Below are 19,214 nucleotides of genomic sequence, written 5' to 3'. Positions count from 1 at the left end.
ACCTGTGTTTTTAAAAAAATGAAATAGAGTACTATAAATGAGAAAATGTCAGAATGCTTTTCGTATGTATTTGTATAGTGAAACTTTAAAGGAAAGAGGATTAAGTCAGATGAGAATGTAAGAAGCATCTGAAGCAAAGTCTACCTCTCCAAACACTTACTTGCCATTATTTTAGGAAGCCAGACACAAGATGCAATCAGTGTTTAAATGCAAATGGTGAAAATGTTAATGTAGCTCTCCTTTTATCCAATCAAACAGTGATCGCTCTACATGTGAAGAGATGATCATAAGGACTTAGTGATCCATTCACCAAAGAACACCTCCTGAACACTTCACCCATCTTCTAAATTCCAACTGGTCAAATAAAAGATTTTGACAAGATGATCGATTCTACCATCTGTCATTTCAAGATCAATAGTTTTCAAGTGGAGACTTTGCACCCTTCCCTCAAAGGACATTTGGTGACATTCTGATTGTCACAAGAAGAGGTGTGGGGGAGGTGAGATGCATTTATCAGGCTCAAAATGTCAATATCGCTGAGACTGAAAAACTCTGTAGATCAAGACTGTATTCCTTTCAAACCTAAATAAATCAGGGACAGACGGGGCTTCCCTGGTGGCTCAGATGGTAGTCTGCCTGCAATGCAGGAGACCCAAGTTCGATCCCTGGTTTGGGAAGATCCCCTGGAGAAAGGAATAGCTACCCACTCTCAGTATTCTTGCCTGGACAATTCCATGGACAGAGGAGGCTGGCAGGCTACAGTCTACCGGGTCGCAAGAGTCAGACAGGACTGACCAACCAAAGCTTTCACTTTTTTTTCACCCTTAATCTGTATCACTTTAGTTCTTATAAATGAAGTAGTTACATTATTAGAATACCTATGAACAGCTTACAAGCAAGTACAAAATAGGTTTTCCTTTTGCAAGTGCCAAACAGGAAAATCTTTCCTCTGTTCACAGTAAGCTCCGTTAAAATCATCTTCCTTTTGTATATCACAAAAGTCTCTACTCATAGCAGTACCTCATGTATATCTGAATTTATTACAATATTTAAAGATTTTCTCTTTGACAATAAATCAGTAAATAATGGAGCAGTATAGACTCTGATACAGTCAACATGTAATTAAAGTGTTTTACTAAAATATACTAGGGAGAGTAGAATGGCCATTACCAACATGATATGGACTACTTATAAAATACTTTGAAGGAAATAAAATCAAAAGGCAAAAAAAACCCACCCAGGTGATGAATGAGTCCTATCTCCAACATCCTAAGTATTAACCTCCTTAAGTAACTAGTTTTTTTATCTAAATCCAGATATCCTCAAAGGAACAGCAGAAAGGGCTTAGGAGATCTGTAATGGCTTAAAGAGGGAGATACAGACGCAGAGAAAAATCCTCAGAGAAGAACTTAAAAGACTGGGGACACGGGCAATGCTTGCAAATATTTAGCAGGATGCCTAGCAAGTACTCAGAGTCACCTTTTCAAAATTTGCATTTTAAAATCGAGGGTCACCTTAGTTCTTAACAGAAAAACAGCACTTTTTTGAGGTGTAAGGAGGTGGTGAGAAGTACTTGCTTGTAACTAAAAAACACAAAAACAATTGGCTTTAAAATGTAACTTTAATCACAAATTATTACCCCTGCAAAGATTTAAACACTGGAGATCCAACCTGTCTCCATCCCACTGTAACCCTGGAGGTTAACACCCTTTGTTCTGTTAGCTTGCCAAAACTTTTTCTATGGATTTACAAATCTCTTTGTCCGTGGAAATATGCATTATTACTATTATGTTGACTTTTCCTGGGTACCTTTCCGCAACAGTACAAAGCGATTTATCCTACACTTTCTAATATTTCAAGTCAGTCTTCGTAAAGAAGTTCTCAACATTTCTTGTCCCCACCCCACCCCCCAAACTAAAAGTGTGAGATTGTGGGATGTAGCGATGTGTGGCCAAAATTCAGGCATTCAGGACCAAACTTACAGCTTCCCTACCAGATAAGTGTGTGGCCTGGAAGCCCAAAGGCTTCGTTCAAATCATTGTGGATAAAATACCCACCCCCACGCGCCATCGCAGGCAGTGACTCCTCATCCTCGCATCCCCAAATCTAAGACCTCCCTCTGCTGGAGCGCTGATTGGGCAGTCAGCCCGAGCGCTTTCAATAGGCTGTGTGTCTACTGGCTCCAGATTTGGTCTATCCATTTAAGCGCTCCACTCCCGCATCCCCCATTGGAGTCAAACCGCTGCCTCTCGGAGGAGCCCAACCTACCGCGCGCTTCGTGCTCATTGGCTCAGTGAGCCGCTGCTCAGGAGGAGCAAGCCCTCCTCCTACATACCGATGGCCCAAGGACCGGTCAGTCGGCAGCTAAAGGCAGACCCAATTGGCCTATACACTCGCCAGTCAAACTCTTCGGCTGCAAAGCTCCACAGAACCTACGGGGATAAAACATCCCGCCCCTGTTCTTCCATTGGTTGGGTGGACCCACCGCTCCCCCTTCACGATCCCCCACCCCGCGGTCCATTCATTACACACAATAACGGGACCGACTGGAGTCGGTTCAAGACCTCGTATGCGTAGGCAAGACTGTCCGCCACTTACCCGGGATCGAGACCGATCACTCACGCTAACGTCTCCCCTGTTCTTCTGTGGTGAGACCACAAGCCACCGCCGCTGCCGCCTTCTGCGCAACGCCAACCGCCCGCCAAAACGGATCCTTCCCTGCGCCTGCGCGACCAATCCTGAGACCGGACCCTTTCCCCGCCCATTACGCCTGCGCAAAAGAGGCCCAACTCCCGCCACTACGCAGGCGCCTTAGGTTAGCCGCCGTCTTCTGCCCGCCATTTCACGTGTTCCTAGCGCCAAACGGAACTTCTTACGCGCCTGCGTAAACTCGCCATTTTCCTACACATGCGCTCAGCAGGCAGTCCTTGTCAAAAAACGAAAATTTGTAACTTGCTAACTGCTTTTCTGAGGCATAGTATTAATCATGGTTTGCCAGGTAAACTGAATATAAAATTAAGGCCGCAGAGGATTAAAAAGTTTCTTTAAATAACTTAAGTACATTCAAACATGAATGAATTACTAGCCAATCACTCTAGTTAAGAATAATATTACTCGAGAGCCAATAGACCCCTGAGGGATGGAGACTGCGTAGAACGCCCAAATGGATGACGTTACGCAGCAATGCAGCACCAGAGACCAATGGTAGGGGAAAGCTGTTTCAAATATCCAATCAGAGCTATTCGGGGGCGGAGTCTACCAATGCCGAAAGCGCGGAGGCGGGATAAAAAAGGGAGGCCGAAGGTAGGCTGGCAGATACGTTCGTGAGGTTACTCCTTTCTGCCCGTGGACGCCGCCGAGAAAGCATCGTTGAAGTCTTCCCCGCCTCCACTGCCGTCATGTCTAAATCAGAGGTGGGTAAGACGCTCTCTCCAGCTGAATAGCCTTTCCTCTTCCTTTCCTGAGTTTAGCAGGGTGCGGTTTGTTTGGCTACTTGCCCCAGTCCTGTCGACGGTTCTTCGATCGCTGCCCGGGCCTCCCCCTCCCTGAGTTGAGGTCGCCATTTTGTCCTCGTCGCCATGAGGCTGCTGTCTTGCGACCCTTAGCAATCACTCCTGCTCGGTGCCCCTTGCAAAACTCTTAGGCACATTCAGTCTGTTTTTTACCTTGTCCCAATGGGCTGCTTTTTAAAAGAGTACCTACAGACGGATGTAGGCCATGTAGTTCTCTTTCCTAGTCTTTTTGTTGCGCGTGCGTCGGAGGGAGAGTAAGGGACGCATGCGCTCAGGGCCTCAGAGCCCACCCAGCCCCCAACATACTGCCTCCCCCAGAGGGGAGAACCACGTGGTTTGTTGCGCCCCAAAGGAACAATAAGGGCTTCGTATGTTGCTATTTTTTTTGCAACTGAAAGATGATTTGCGTTATAGCCCTACTTATTTCTTTCCCTCCTCCACTCCTAGTCTCCCAAAGAGCCCGAACAGCTGCGGAAGCTCTTCATCGGAGGATTGAGCTTTGAAACAACCGATGAGAGTCTGAGGAGCCATTTTGAGCAATGGGGAACGCTCACAGACTGTGTGGTAAGACTCGAAAGAGACAAAGGGCTGTAGAACTAGTTGGTTTCCTTGGCTTAAGTTGCTGCGATTATTGTTTGAATGCTAATAGGATGGTAGCTCTAAGTATGGAGTGCCTTTAAGTAAAAAAGCACCCAACTAATTCACTGCAGATGGTTAGTGGGGAATGGAAGGACTTGAATAAAAGGTTGGTAATAAAGTTAATCTTAGTCAAGGTAGAAAATCACCCATTTCGGGGGTCTTAACACGTATTAAACATTTTAAGGTAATGAGGGATCCAAACACCAAGCGCTCCAGAGGCTTCGGGTTTGTCACATACGCCACGGTGGAGGAGGTGGATGCGGCCATGAACGCAAGGCCACACAAGGTGGACGGAAGAGTTGTGGAACCAAAGAGGGCCGTCTCAAGAGAAGTAAGTACCTTTTTCCTCCTCGAATTAGTCATTTAGAGGATTTCCACCAGGGAGACTTTACATGTGGGGGTATAATAGATTTAATATTCCTCACTTAAATAGGTTTCGATAATACACGTTAATTTTTCCTACATTAGGATTCTCAAAGACCTGGTGCCCACTTAACTGTGAAAAAGATTTTTGTTGGTGGCATTAAAGAAGACACTGAAGAACATCACCTGAGAGATTATTTTGAACAGTATGGGAAAATTGAAGTAATTGAAATCATGACTGACCGAGGCAGTGGCAAAAAGAGAGGTTTTGCTTTTGTAACCTTTGATGACCATGACTCAGTAGACAAGATTGTCAGTAAGTATCAGGTGGCTGGCATTTCTTAAGAGTTCTGAAATCTATACTGTATGCTGAATTCTGAGATGATCTGTTTATTTTCAAAATCGTTTAGTTCAAAAATACCACACTGTGAATGGCCACAACTGTGAAGTGAGAAAAGCCCTGTCTAAGCAAGAGATGGCTAGTGCTTCATCCAGCCAGAGAGGTAAGTTTGCTGTTTAACTAAACCGTAAACATAGTTTTGGATAATTATAGTCTGTACAGCCCAACGCTTCATCTTGATTCTTCAGGTCGAAGTGGTTCTGGAAACTTTGGTGGCGGTCGTGGAGGTGGTTTTGGTGGGAATGACAACTTTGGTCGTGGAGGAAACTTCAGTGGTCGAGGTATGTTTGGCTGTAATTTACTAATAAAGAGTTAATGGTAAAATTGTAATGACCCCCTGATGACTTGTTCAAAGTTACATTTTAATCCAACTGTAGTTCTGGCTTCTCTCTAACCAGTAACTGTTAAATATGGGAATAGTTCTAATTGAATGCTTCCTTAAATTTATACTTAATATAAGGTAACTTGTATGCAATCCACGTACTTTAGATCTGGTTTTCAAATTCCACTTTCTTCTAGGTGGCTTTGGTGGCAGCCGCGGTGGTGGCGGATATGGTGGCAGTGGGGATGGATATAATGGATTTGGTAATGACGGTAAGTTTTGTTAAGAACCACAGGTAAAAAATTTTGGCAACCTTTAGAATAGGTTAGTAGAGACTAAAACCCTAGTGCATGATAAGCTCAACTATGATCTAATAGCATGTTGTGAGCAGGCCTTTAGCCATGCTTGCACAGAATTTGACTGCTGAATACTTTTGTCTTATTGAGAAGACTTGTATTCTTGTAGGTGGTTATGGAGGAGGCGGCCCTGGTTACTCTGGAGGAAGCAGAGGCTATGGAAGTGGTGGACAGGGTTATGGAAACCAGGGCAGTGGCTATGGCGGGAGTGGCAGCTATGACAGCTATAACAACGGTGGAGGCGGAGGCGGCTTTGGCGGTGGTAGTGGTAGGTATCCAGTGATCCAAGTACTTGGTGCAATAGCTAGATTAGCCTTTTAGACTTTATCCTTAGGAGGATTTGATGGTCTTAAAGCATTGTGTGTTGTGCTGCATGGTACTTTTTTTTAATGGGCTTGCAATGCTACCTCCTCCTAGCTTTAAGCTGGGGCCGCCTCACTCCCAAATAGATAGATGGTTAAGTGGATAGTGGTGTCTTCAATTGGAATTAGATTAGCTTCTAGCCGGATGTAGTGTTAACTCTTGGGATCTTAGGTGCTTAGTTGATGTATCCAGCATGTGTTTGCTGTGCCCCTGGCTGGGTAAAGGCCTTAAAAGGCAAGAGAATATATACCTTTTGTTACGCCATGGTGAGTTGGGTGAAGTTTTAATTACTGGATTATTCAACTGAATGCCTTGCACATGAAATACAAAGATAATTGAAATTGGAGCCACAGAAGTTTGGGAGCAAGGCAGATCAAGCAACTTTTTTTACTCTGAACACTAGGATTCTCATTTCCCCTGAATAACATATAAAGGTCCTCTTTTCCATTCTTAGGAAGCAATTTTGGAGGTGGCGGAAGCTACAATGATTTTGGTAATTACAACAATCAATCTTCAAATTTTGGACCCATGAAAGGAGGAAACTTTGGAGGAAGAAGTTCTGGCCCCTATGGTGGTGGAGGCCAATACTTTGCCAAACCACGAAACCAAGGTAAGGTATATATGTGGTATTAGAGGGCTAAACTAATACTGTTTAGGAAATGTAGAAACCAAAATGCTGACAAAACGTTAAGGAAAATGACTATTTTAGTTTGAGTTGGGAAAATCACATGAGCCCCAACCTGTGATTTTCAACTTATGCAATATAAATAGGTTAAGCCCCAACTATAAAAAACATCGTTACTGTTTGTACTTCTAAAGCTTAAGAGAATAAATTTTGTTTCTAGGTGGCTATGGTGGCTCCAGCAGCAGCAGTAGCTATGGCAGTGGCAGAAGGTTTTAATTACTGCCAGGTAAGTGAACCCCTTTTTTTGTTGTTGTTCTCACTTATTTGTAATTTATAATGAACCCAGTAACCCTAATATAGCTGAGCAGTGCAACATAGTTAACATTATAATTACAGTAAAATTGTGGATATTAAGTTAATATTCAGATCAGCAAAATTTGTGGGAAACAACTTGCTATTGGATTGTAGCCTTGAGTCTTAATATGTTTAGATTAACAACTTTATTCCATATTGTTCAACAGGAAACAAAGCTTAGCAGGAGAGGAGAGCCAGAGAAGTGACAGGGAAGCTACAGGTTACAACAGATTTGTGAACTCAGCCAAGCACAGTGGTGGCAGGGCCTAGCTGCTACAAAGAAGACATGTTTTAGACAATACTCATGTGTATGGGCAAAAAACTCGAGGACTGTACTTGTGACTAATTGTATAACAGGTTATTTTAGTTTCTGTTCTGTGGAAAGTGTAAAGCATTCCAACAAAGGGTTTTAATGTAGATTTTTTTTTTTGCACCCATGCTGTTGATTGCTAAATGTAATAGTCTGATCATGACGCTGAATAAATGTCTTTTTTTTTTTTTTTAATGTGCTGTGTAAAGTTAGTCTACTCTGAAGCCATTTTGGTAAACTACCCCAACAGTGTGAAGTTAGAATTCCTTCAGGGTGATGCCAGGTTCATTTGAAATTTATTTACAAACCTGCTTGGTGGAGAAGCTGTTGTCTTCAGAACCTTGGTGTAGTTGAACTGACAGTTACTGTGTTGTGACCTGGAGTTCACCATTAAAAGGGTCACCCATGCAAAGTCATGGAGTTTTTTTAATTTTTTTTTGGTTATTAATGATTGTTGGCACATCCTATGCAATATATCTAAATTGAATTATGGTACCAGATAAAGTTATAGATGGGAATGAAGCTTGTGTATCATCCATTATCATGTGTAATCAATAAAAGATTTAATACCCTCTTGAATGGAATGACAACTGTATGGATTCGGGACTGGCAGAGTTTTGGACCTTCCCTACCCTCTACCCCTGATGTTGAATGCTTCTATCAATTCAAGTTCAAAACTCTGCCAGAGAATAGAAACCAGCTGCTGGCTAATGCCACCTCATAAATCCACAAATTAGAAGTTTGGGGGAAGACCTTTTTTAAAACTGACTAGTGCCATTAAGAATTTTATTCAACACAAAAACAGGCTTACATTAAAGGAAAACTGCAGTTTCTGTCCTGGTTGGGTGGGTCTTTAGCAGTTTATGGATTGACCACTTATTATATGGAGATTAAAATTTCATGTGAGAAACTATTGTTTACTTAAATATGTGCTAACTGCAGTTTTCCTTTAAATACAGCACAAGATCACACAACCATCCTAAAATGTTGCTTGTATAGAAAATGACTTTTAAAACCTTTATAACGTTATTATCCAATCATTGTTATTTGTACATAGCTTCCTTTGAGCCCTCAATTTCAGTGCCATTGTACCTAGTATAGATATTTGTTTACCACTAGGATTGTGTACTCCATCCCATGGGTGTGTTAACTGGAAGTTTGGGGGGGGTTGGGGTGGGGTTGGGTGGGAGGTGGAGGTGGGTGGGAAAGCATGGGTAATAGTTCCATGGGCTTGATATTGGCTGAGTTTGCAATGGCAGGTGGAACCTTAACTATTGAGGGAGTTTGCAGATACCTCAGGATTCGTGACAATGCCTTTAAAGATCCAGGAGAGATGTTCAGCTACTAGGAACTGCTAGCAAGCATAGCGCGAATGGCTCCGAGCCCAGACACTCTACAGCTGAGAGTAGACACTTGTGGTATGTGGAGTACAGATAAGCCAGGGGCAGGCCACGGCACTCCATGAAAGCTAGGAGAGTGAAGTTTCAGTGACCATCGCAAGGAAGGAGGCAGACAAGAGTAAGGCACACCTGACTCTTAGGACTAGCAGTCAGAACCAGGAGAAAAGGTTTTATTGCTATGCTGATAGGTAAGAACAGATTTTACTTACATCCATATAGCTCTCTAAAATCCAGCCTTCTCATTTTCCTTAATATATTGAGCCAAAACTAGTCCAGTTAAGCTGAACTTGGTTTTTCTGGAACTGAGTTGCTTTAAATTGACGCCCTACTCTTGGTGGCTCCCGAATGAAGGAAGTGAGCACTTTTTAAAATTACCGCTACTGTGATATATACTTAACCCTTTAATTTCTATATTTCTTACCTTCCTTTGACCTATTTCCATAAAACAATGGCTCAAAGTAATATTAGAATCTTCCCCCAAATGCTTGCGGGAGGTTGGGTGGGCCGTTAGTGGGAGGTGGGGGGTTAGCCTGAGATGGAACTTGTCTCTGAAAAAAGCTAGTTCTAAAGGCTGTTTACTTTTCTAGGGAGGACTCTGCTACCACAGGCATATCAACTCTTAAAAAAAATCCAGAAACTTCAGTCCAAGCTCATGGATAAAAAGGTAAGCTTTTATAAAGTAACAATGCTTAGTGTTCCCAAAGAAAAATGACAAGCTGTCCCTCATAGACTAGAGAGGTCTTATAGCTTGATCTGTTACTTACCTAATAGACTAGCCAGCAAGCACTATTAAGAAATTGGATTCTCAGTCAAGAGAATGGTTATGATTGTAGACTCTTTGATCTGCTTAATGTACTTTTCTTTTTCCTTTTTGCAGAAACATCCTTATGAGGACCTTTATCCGAGCCTCTTGGTGCTTGTTACTGCCATGCAGTTATTTACTACCTGCTGTGCAGCTTGAATCAATCATTCAATTTTGTGAATGAACTTTAAAAAAATAAAATGTATTTAACTTGGTTTTGTGCCTTGTTTTCTTTGTCTCCCTTCATGATATTTATGGTAAATAACTTGATGCTGCTGGTTGTTCTTTACCAGATGAAGCTTGAGAATGGGAAATAGAGGAGTTAATGATAGCCAGGTGTCTGGTACACCAGAATTGTACCCTCATTCCTTGTTGTGTTCTTGAGCATAGTGGGCCTCATCTAGGAGTGAACGAGCTTTTACCGGTCAGTTATTTCCAGCTTCAAAAAAAGCCAAGGAGGTACTTCACCTTTGCAAAGGTAATAAGCCTAAAAATGTGTTTGAAAGCAGTAGTTTAACTCTTTCAGCAAGTGTTTGTTTTTTTCTCTAGCCTGTTTCCATCCTTGGTAAAAGAAAGCTTGTGAATCCATCGGGTCCATTATTAACCAAAATTATGAGTAAGGAAATTTCCCATTCTCTTACATGAAGTAACCAATTCTTGTGACCCACCCTTCCATCTTTCACCTGAAGTACTGATGAGTACATGTGTCTGAGAATCTTTCCCACCACAGTGTACCTCCACGAAAGGTGTGTCCTGTTGACTGTACCTCCAGTGCCTAGAACAATACCTTGAGCTTATTATGTGCCTGTTAAATACTTTGTTGAATAAATGTCTAGTTAGTCTCTGAATTACCGTTTTTGTGGGTTTGATTTGAATGAAAAAACTACAGTCTACTTTACCCCACATTTTAAGTTTTTAAGAAAGTTGACAAGTTGGACTATCTTTAGATCTATCAGGAAGTTTTCGTTCCCTGGAGACCAACCTTTTTTTGAATCTGTAGGCATTAAGTTCTTATTTCAGTCACTTGATTTTTTGTCTTAAAACTAATGAGTATCAAGAACTTGAAAGTAAGTTTTCTCTAGTGAAATGGAATAGAAGGGTTAAATAGAAGCAAAATACTCCAAAGAGGTAATTTATATAATAAATCTAGTGATCAGGAAGATTGGGAACTGCCCCAAATCCAAGCAACAGGACAAAGGTGTGTGGAGGGAGTTTGAAACTTCATTGTGTTCTAAAAAACATACTAGCAAAAGGCCCTAGATCTTCAAGGATCTAGAAGGGGAAGTAGGGGGTGGGGGAAGGGCAGCACACGAAAACAGGAATTGGGTAACATCTAACGTAACCAGGGAGATGGAAGATTTAACCACAATGCACGTGGTGTGTGGCTGTGGAGCAAGTTTTACCCAGAAGCAGTCCTGGGTGTGAAATCCTCTAAAACTTGTTCACTCAGTGGTGTTCAACTTCAGACCCTGTGAACTGTAGCACCCCAGGCTTCCCTGTCCACCCCTGGAATTTGTTCAGACTCATGTCCTTTGAGCCAGTGATGCCATCTAACCACCTCATCCTCTGTCGCCACCTTCTCTTTTAACACTTTCCCAGTGTCAGGTTGAAAGTTGGGTTCCAATCCAATTCTTTGTTGCAACCAAGAAAGGCCTGTCCTGTGGGCATTCCAGGCTTTTCAGTCCTAACACTCAGGAACCTGTTACAGAGGGTCTAGCCAGCTCCAGCAGCAATCCTAGCTTTATAAATAGGGGGTCACCCAAGAAGATGGGGTTCCTCAAATCATGGCCTCTGGCTCTGAGAAGGGGGTTGAAAGTGGTAGATGACACTGATCAGGCCCAACTGTTGCCTGTCCCGTCTTCCTACAGTCGGAGAGAGAGAAGCAAGCTCAGCAGAACACCCTCCCCAACACCACCAGGCAGTGAGCTCTGAGGAGCTCCCCAGTTCATCACCTTCCCTCAAGAGAGAAGACAGAGCACAAGGCTATTTCCGTAGAGTGCTTTATATACCAAAGGTCAACCCAGACTGGAGACCTAGAAAACTGAACCACTGAAGAGAGATTCCAGCCCTCCCCTCACATCCTTGCCTCCAGGCAAGCCTCACTGAACACACCTCGGACCTTCCAAATGCCAGGTTTCCCACTGTGGTCCCCTCCTGGTCTACAGAACTCGGCTCCCCCTGGGCCTCATGGATGGGGAGGACCTTTATTAGAAGAGAATGAAGGAAACCCCCATCACCAGTCCCACCCCCTCCGGACAGGTCAGTCTGTGGCCTCCATCTTGGTCCCCCGGGGCACCAGGAAGATGGCCCCATCAGCAGCCTGGTGTAGCGCATACTCTTCAGGGGAGTAGCTGTTGCCTGCTTCATCCCGCAAGTGCTGGAAAATGTCACGGTACAGGTCCGTCAGCTGTTGGCGCATGACCTCCAGGGTCCGGTCGGCCTCGCCTCGGGCCCGGAGAAGCCGCTCCCGCTCGCTGCCCAGCCGCTCCAGTTCCCGCTCCAGCTGCACGATGGTCTCCAGCTTTCTCTTGCGACAGTTCTGGGCGGCCACCTTGTTCTTGCCCCGCCTTCGGATGTCCCGGACCAGGGCCAGCTGGCTCTCTGTCAGTGGGTACCGCGCCAGCAGCTCGTTGAAGTCGTCTACTGGCAGGTTGACAATCTTGTCCGTAGGGAAGGGGATCTTCATGGCCAGGGCCCGCCGCTCATCCCGACTCCCCGCCTCCCCCCGTGCAGTGGGCTTGGCCCGCACAGGGCCCGAGGAGGGTTCTAAGGCTAAGGGGGTCTCGGCAGGTGGCAAGGCATAGTTGGGGTGGGTCAAGGAGTTGGGCATTAGTGAGTAGGGGTACTCCACTGGGTACATCTCTACATACTCGCTGCGACGCCGGCCAGCCTCCGTCCCCTCCAACTCAAGAGATTCAGCGTCACTATAGTTGAGGGATAATCCTGAGTCAGATTCTGGGTCTTCTTGGGGCTTGGATGGCCCCGCTGACAACCCAATGTCCAGGAGGGCCAAGGGGTCTGGGAGGGGGTCACTGAGCAGGCCCGAGAGGGTCAGTGGCTTGGAGACTGGTACAGTCATGTTGCTACCATAGGAGTACGGAGGGTCTGGGACATGAGATGTGGGTGCCGGGAGCTCATAAGGTGGTGTAGGAAGGGGAAAGCCAGGCTCCGAGTGCATAGAGCAGGGGCAGTAACTTGGAGGCGGCGGGGGCCCTGGGTATGGGACAGGGGCTGGGGGCTCGAATGATGGCTCACTTGGAGCATTCAGACCCTGCAAGAAAAGACACCAAGAGGTTTGTAGACAGGCTGAGGAAGAGAAGAAACCATCTCTCTCTCAGAACCAATCTGAGTCCCACTGAAAGAACTAGTGAGATAATCACAAGGGAACAGAAAATTGCTAATAATCATTAAAAGCTTCTGGCAAAGTTGTGATAGAGCAAGTTCATGAAGAAAGCGGCTTAAACAGGAAGGGCACTCGCTGAAGTCAGACTTCAGAAAGGACTACCTAACGCCACAACAGTTGTGGAATCCCCTCCTCTTCAGGAGAAGTTCTTACTGGCTTGAGATGTCTCTTGTCCCTTTATTTCCTTTAGGAAGACAAGGAGTCACTCCACGATGACCCTTGGAACCCTTTTCCTGCTGCCATTATCTAGGGTCAAAGGGTCAAGTTCAGACCCTGGCCATGCCCTGGGTGCCCAGCAGAGGGAGCTGCTGTGTGGGAAGAGAGCTTAGGGCAGATTCTGAGGATCCAGGCTGGCATGGGCACAGTGCCAGGTCTGGGGCAGAGAGTTACTTCAGGGAGCCACCGTGAGCTCTGCCCTTTCCCCTCCAGTCCCTCTGTCCCTGCCCAGGTGCAGAGAGGAGGAGAGAACATGCTGAGGAGAACAGGGCCCCCAACCCACATCAGGGAGCCATCCTGCTCCAGCCCAGCTGGGGACAAAGGCATCATTGTTAGGCCAACAGACACCCCTTTGTCCAAGTAGCAGGAGGAAAGGACCCCGGCATAGCCCGACCCCCCACCCCCACCCCCACCTTCCTGAGGCCCCTGAACTACAGCTCTGCTACCTGAGGGAAAGGGGCCCAGCTGCTGAGGACAGGGGAAGGAAATGAGGGATGAAGACGGGCAGGATTGGAAGAGGGCAGAACAGAGGAAGGTGAAGAAGGGAAGAAGGGAAGGCGGGGCAGGAGGTGAGGTAGAGAGACGTGAGCAGAGTGGCTGCCCAGAGAGCTTGCACCCCCAATCAGATCCTTCCTTCCCACCACTGCTATCTCCTGCTCATCCGCACCCCTCCCCCTCAACACTCTGGCCTTCCCTCCAGATCTCTTTGACTCCAGCCCTTCTTTTTACAGTGTCCAGAAAATCTCCATCTTGAGACCCTGGGCTCTGCTTGCTCCAGCGCCACCCCCTGCCACACATACCCAGGGCCTCAATCCCAGCCAGACTCCCTGTTTCGCTGCTCTTCCCTCCCCCCACCACCTTGTTCCCCACTACCTGGCTTACCTGCAGCTCAGTGATGGACATGATCTCCTGCCAAGTCAGTTCCATCTCACCTGGCTCTGGAATGGGTAGCTGTGTTACCCTGTTCCTGCTCTGCTGTGGAGGACACGGGGACATCCTACTGGGCCAGGGCCTGGTCCAAGGTCCCGAGAGCCCAGATGGTCCCAGCAACCTGTATCAAAGGAGAAACAAGGGTTAGGACCTCTCCTGCCACGGGTCAGCAGTTTTATCCTTCTTCATTGAGCAGCTGGGCTTCCCAGGTGGCGCAGTGGTAAGGAATCCACCTGCCAATGCAGGAGACTTGGGTTTGATCCCTGGGTGGGGAAGATCCCCTGGAGGAATAAATGGCAACCCACTCCAGTATTCTTGCCTGGAAAATCCCATGGACAGAGGAGCCTGGCGGGCTACAGTCCGTGGGGTCACCAAGAGTCTGACACGACTGAGCGAGTGAACATGCACGCATGCACAGAGCGGCTCCCTCCAGCTTCCCCTGAGGGAAGGAGACGCCTCACCCCCCCATCCATGCTGCACTCATCAACAACTCCTTAAGCTAGAAAGCCTCTTTCTGCTGTGTTATCTCTACCTCACCTGCTATGGCTGTAGGCAGTTCCTCTGGGAGCTCTACTTTTCAGATAAGATGCCTTCTCTTTCCCCTACTGCTGAACTCCTCAGGACTGCATCACAGGCCAGGACAGAAGCCACATCATCTAGGGTCGTGGTTCTGTTTTTCCTGTCTCCTGCAGCAGCCTCAGGGATCACTCCTGCTCTCCTCCTCTGCCCTCAGTTTTAGGATCTCAGTCTTTTCCTTCCAAGTTGAGAGTGAGTGCTTGGGGATCCCCAAGGAGCGTGTTGTGGGAAGAGCCAAGCAGACAGCCCCTCCCTTTCTCCAAGATAGGCCCCGGGCCTGCTGGCTGATAGCAGTCCTGCCCTCGCCTCCTATCCTGGTCCTGGGCTCCCCTGCCTGGGCCAGATAAGAGGTTTATCAGCAGCAGGCAGCAGAGGAGGAATGGTCTCTGGAGACACTGGACCTCTGCCCTGTGTCCTGCAGGGTCCTCTTGGCTATACCCTACCCCACAAACCAGGTCATATAATAACCACAGCAAAGACTTGCTTGGCATTTGTTGAGAACTGAGCCTGGGGGTCTATAGGCACTCATTTATGAGATTGATTTTCACAAAGATCCTATAAGGTCCATTCTGAAGCTGAGACTCAAGCTGCTAAATAGCAGAGTCAGGTCTGGTGCTTAGAGTTGCTGACTCTCCTGCCATCCCACCTTCCAGGTGCCTTCCCAGTCCTGCTCCCACGTCTTGCTACGCCGAGACTCTACTGGTAGTCAGCATCAGTCAGCTCCTTCTGTGGAATCTCGGCCTCTTTTCTCTTCTAGGGAATATTTCTTTAGAGACTTGAATACTCACTCCCCTCCAGCCCCTTTGCTTTGGATCTGGGCTGGAGTTGCAGACCTGCGCAGCAGCAAGATGTCGGGCAAGCCGTCGCCTTTCTCTGAGCTTCTGTTTCCTCATTTGTAAAACCAGGGAGTGAGACAAGTTGAATTTGGAGGTCCCTCCCTCTCTGCTTGGACAGTTCAACATTCTCAACAATCCCTCAGCCCTGCCTTCATCTTCTCCTTTCTGTCACCCTTTCTCCTCACTCCACCTCCCTATTCCCTGACACCCATCTCACCCTCATCTGTTCTCCCTGCCTTTGGCAAGACACTCCAAGTAGATTTGGCAGGGGCCCCCTGCTCTCTTAGGGCCATGCACTGTACCCTATGTTTGCTGTAGAAGTAAAGGCAGGCAGACTGGGTGAGTGGGGGAGACTTACAGAGCATAGGGTTGGATGACCTTAGATCACCACAAGGATAGCCCATCACAGGTATTTAATATGGAATCCACTCTGACTCACCACAAAACTCATGAGAGCTGCAAACTGTCCTTTCGAAGGATCACCCCAAGTTCCTGCTTGGCCCCTCCTTGTTACATGGCCATCCCTAGAGCTGGGAGTTGGTACAGGCCCTTGGCCAGTGGGCAGAGGGTAGGGTGTTTATGTCTGTCCAGGATGCCATTTCAACACCGGAACCCCACCTTCTCCACCCAGGTTCTGGCGGAAATTGCCCAAAGGCAAAGTGAATGGAGAAGGGGTTTAGGGGGCAGGGACGATGACTCTTGCCTCATAGTCCTTCTCATACACACACACACATCCCGTTTTGTCCCTCCGTATAATTTCCCGGATCTGACTCTTAGGTGCAATACAAAGATCTCGCCCTAGGAGGCAGGAGACCAGGTTCTCTGGCATTCCACATGCATGATCTGGGGCAAATTGCTTCCTATTCATTCTCTGCCATTAAATGGAGACAGACGTGGAGAACCTCCTTACAGTAGATTGTATCTGGCTCAAGCAATCACAGACTTTATTGTGGGTTGCATTCACCTGGGGTGCTTGTGAAAACAGAATTCTGAAAGCTGCCCCAGATCCATCAAAACTGAGTTCATAGGTACAGGTACCTGGCAATCAGCACTTTAACAAGTGGCCTGGTGGGTGTTTCTGTGCCAGAGGCCCACCGTACTTTGAAAACTATTAACCAGTCCAACCATATGGATTTACTTGAAAGAACACAAAGCCAGAAAGTCTGGCAAGTAATCTCCAGACTTCTCGTTTCACAACCTTGATCCAGGCAAGGCTGGGTTCTAGGCTGCCCTGGTCTCTGAAGCTAGATATCAGCCCCTTCTCATAAAGACCAGGAATTTAATCCTCCCCCTACCCTAGGACAGGGAAATGAGAATCCAGAAGGGTCATTAGGGGAGACAGGAAGTTAGGAAAGAGGCAGTTAAGGAGAACCTCAGGATCAACTCCAACCCGCCCTCCAGTACAAGTCTGTGCCAGGCCAAAAGGGAGTAGTGTGAGTGTCCCTAGACACTCAGAGATGGGTGGTGGTCTATACACCAGCTGTAGGCCCCTCTGGGTCTTAGGAGCCTACCTTCCTGAAGACAGGCCAGGGAGCTGGCAGCCAGTGATAAAGCTCAGGGAGAAGGAATCAGATCAAATAGAACATCACAGAGGGTACAGAAACTGAAGAGGTCCTGGGAAAGTGCAGCCTGCCTCCCTGTGTCCCTTTTCTTTCACAGCAAATGGTCCTCACTTTCCAGTTTAGCCCACACTTTGAGGTCACACACCCATCTTGCTCCCCAACACTGCATATCAAGTAGGATGGACACCATCTCCAGGGACTCAAATCCACCCTCTTTACTCTCATCCTAAACCATTCTGGCTTACCCAAAGAGATTTTATCACAATCCCTGAGTACACACAGAATGACATGGAGCTTTATGTTTCAGGATACAGACTGAGGACAATCTGGGGAGGGATGCTGTGGAGAGGAAGGTATTCGGCCCCATCTGCTGCCCCAGGTCTCTAACACCTTGACAAGGGGGAGAGCCAGAGAGAGGGCTCACCTCTGGGACTCTGTTCTGAGGCTTATTAGACTTCCCTTCCCTCTCCAGGTGTCAACAGAAGCAGGGAAAGGATGGGGAGGGATCAGTAAAGCTTGGGGTGTAGAGTGATGGGTGAGCAGCCTGCAGCTTAGCAAGATGAGAAAGAATCTCCAAAGAGAGGGAGGCACACAGAATTGAGAGAAAGCAACAGAATGGAGGGGAAAGGGGGCGGCTGGAGGGGGCCACGGGGAGGGAGAGGGGGTTGAGGGTATGGAGAGAGATATGAGCACAGTAAGATATGTGGGGTCACACATGACTCAAACAGGTGCACGGGAACAAGGGAAAGAGGGACGAGTTTCTTCCGTCCCGTCACCCAGTCACTAGACCCCAACTTCAGTCCCTAGGAAGCCCAATGATAGAGAATCTCAGCTCCAGCAGCTGTGACAGGTGACCTCTCTGCCACTGTCCCCAGCCGTCTGTCTCCTCAGCTGCCAAGATTTCCAGTCAGAAGCAACTATGCTGCGGTGGGATCCCTTCCTCTCCCTCCCAGTTCCAGCTGATCCCTACTGCCTGAGGCCCGGAGAAGAGAAGGCGCACAGGGAGGAGAGAACTCAGCACCTCCAAGCTCTAGCAGCCCATCCTGGTGCAACAACACTTCTCACCGACCCAGGTGTCCACTGTCTCAGATTCCTCAACTTCCCCTAGACCTCCCCAGATGGCTGGACAGGGCAGCGTGATGGGATGGAGTAGGGGAAAGGATGGTACTGCATACCTGAGTCCAGCGACAGCCAGTCTGCCCAAGGGTTACTCAGGGTCACTCCCCAGCCCCTGAGGCGTCCCTTGGGGGACCACTGTCTGGTCCCCATCCATAGCATTTTGCCCTAAGAAGCCCAAAGGGCTCAAGAAGCCATGTAGGTCTCCCAGGGAAATTCCCGCATCTGTCACATTCCTCAACCAGAGGCAGCCTGGTAAGGTCTGCGACCTCCTAGGATCGCCCTGCGACTTCCTAGGATCGCCCTGCGAGTTGGTTCTTCTCTCCCTTTGCCTCCTCCACCTCCCCAGGCTGTCCCCAGACCCACTGCAGTCCTCCTCCCCGCCCGCCCCGCAAGCACCTGTGGCAGGGTCCCAGCGAGGTGAGGAGAGCGATGAGAGAGATGAGGCCGGCCTGGGCTGACACCTCCTGGGTGAGGATCCCTGCTACCTCTGAGAGCCGCGGAGCGCCGTGCCCCGCCCCCCGGCCATCGCTGAGCGCCCAGTGTGGAGTGCGGGGAGCTCCGGGCCGGCGCACCAGCCTCTTCTCTGAAGCCCTCGGCCTGAGTTCTCCGTCCTTCCTCCAACCCTCCCCTTTCCCCGTGGCCCTCCTCTCCTCCTGCCCCTTCTGGCCAAGAGAGGAAACTTGAGCCCGGTGTGGTTTCTGCCCACACCCCGCCCCCAACTTGCTCCCGGCCAGCGTGGGGCACACATGGCTCCCAGCCCTCCGTGTGAGCCCAGGAGTCCAGCCAGCTCTGCGTTTCTCCCATGCGTATGATGAATTCCAACCTGATGATCTAAGCGGCAGAGCGACCTCTAAACTTCATACAAGTTGTAACCCCTGCCCTTTGCCCCTTTGACCCTCTTCAGGTCAGGGAAACTGAGTCCTGGCAAGGTGGAGAGCAGCTGGAGAAAAGGACCAGATGTCTAGCATCCCAGTTGTTAGGCAGGTAGGCCTTCGGGACACTGCTTTTATTTTCAGGAAAGCCTGGGCTCTGGGAAAGGGGTAGGGGAGCTTTCAGGGGAGGAGGACCCAGCCGCTTTGATGTGTCCTTTCACCTGTAGCCTTCTCCCCTCCCCCTGCAGCCTCAG

The 19,214-nt window shown here is 47.9% G+C and overlaps 3 protein-coding genes across 7 annotated transcripts in view; 1 reads left to right on the top strand and 2 right to left on the bottom strand.

The window, feature by feature from the left end:
* Positions 1 to 2,743, bottom strand: part of CBX5 (chromobox 5) — a 34,600-nt gene extending 31,857 nt beyond the window's left edge. Inside the window, exons 1-2 of one of the 2 annotated variants that reach the window (XM_005679854.3) lie at positions 2,599 to 2,743; positions 2,336 to 2,432 (exon numbers count right to left, since the gene is read on the bottom strand). The gene's annotated coding sequence lies outside the window, so the exon portion shown is untranslated. The remainder of the gene's footprint in view (positions 1 to 2,335; positions 2,433 to 2,598) is intronic. The other variant, XM_005679853.3, reaches the window with a different exon arrangement.
* HNRNPA1 (heterogeneous nuclear ribonucleoprotein A1) lies at positions 3,280 to 9,661 on the top strand. Of its 4 annotated transcripts, XR_001295656.2 has the most exons (12): positions 3,280 to 3,413; positions 3,960 to 4,076; positions 4,336 to 4,482; positions 4,620 to 4,830; positions 4,925 to 5,017; positions 5,103 to 5,195; positions 5,434 to 5,508; positions 5,702 to 5,860; positions 6,410 to 6,565; positions 6,801 to 6,866; positions 9,232 to 9,308; positions 9,522 to 9,661. XR_001295656.2 is itself a non-coding variant. In XM_005679849.3 (11 exons), exons 1-10 carry the CDS (start codon positions 3,399 to 3,401, stop codon positions 6,854 to 6,856), a joined length of 1,122 nt encoding a protein of 373 aa, XP_005679906.2. In that variant the 5' UTR covers positions 3,280 to 3,398; the 3' UTR covers positions 6,857 to 6,866; positions 7,102 to 7,823. The 4 variants fall into 4 exon arrangements, 2 of the variants coding, with proteins under 2 accessions (XP_005679906.2, XP_005679908.1); XR_001295657.2 differs by lacking the exon at positions 5,702 to 5,860; XM_005679849.3 differs by lacking the exons at positions 9,232 to 9,308; positions 9,522 to 9,661 and adding an exon at positions 7,102 to 7,823.
* Positions 11,429 to 18,684, bottom strand: NFE2 (nuclear factor, erythroid 2). Its single transcript, XM_005679848.3, has 3 exons — positions 18,485 to 18,684; positions 13,948 to 14,116; positions 11,429 to 12,717 (listed from the first exon to the last, which is right to left on the bottom strand). The coding sequence occupies exons 2-3, from the start codon at positions 14,059 to 14,061 to the stop codon at positions 11,707 to 11,709; spliced, it is 1,125 nt and encodes a 374-aa protein (XP_005679905.2). The 5' UTR covers positions 14,062 to 14,116; positions 18,485 to 18,684; the 3' UTR covers positions 11,429 to 11,706.

Source organism: Capra hircus, chromosome 5, assembly GCF_001704415.2.
Source record: "Capra hircus breed San Clemente chromosome 5, ASM170441v1, whole genome shotgun sequence".
Classification (NCBI taxonomy): Eukaryota; Metazoa; Chordata; class Mammalia; order Artiodactyla; family Bovidae; genus Capra; species Capra hircus.
This window is presented reverse-complemented; position numbering and strand designations above follow the sequence as displayed.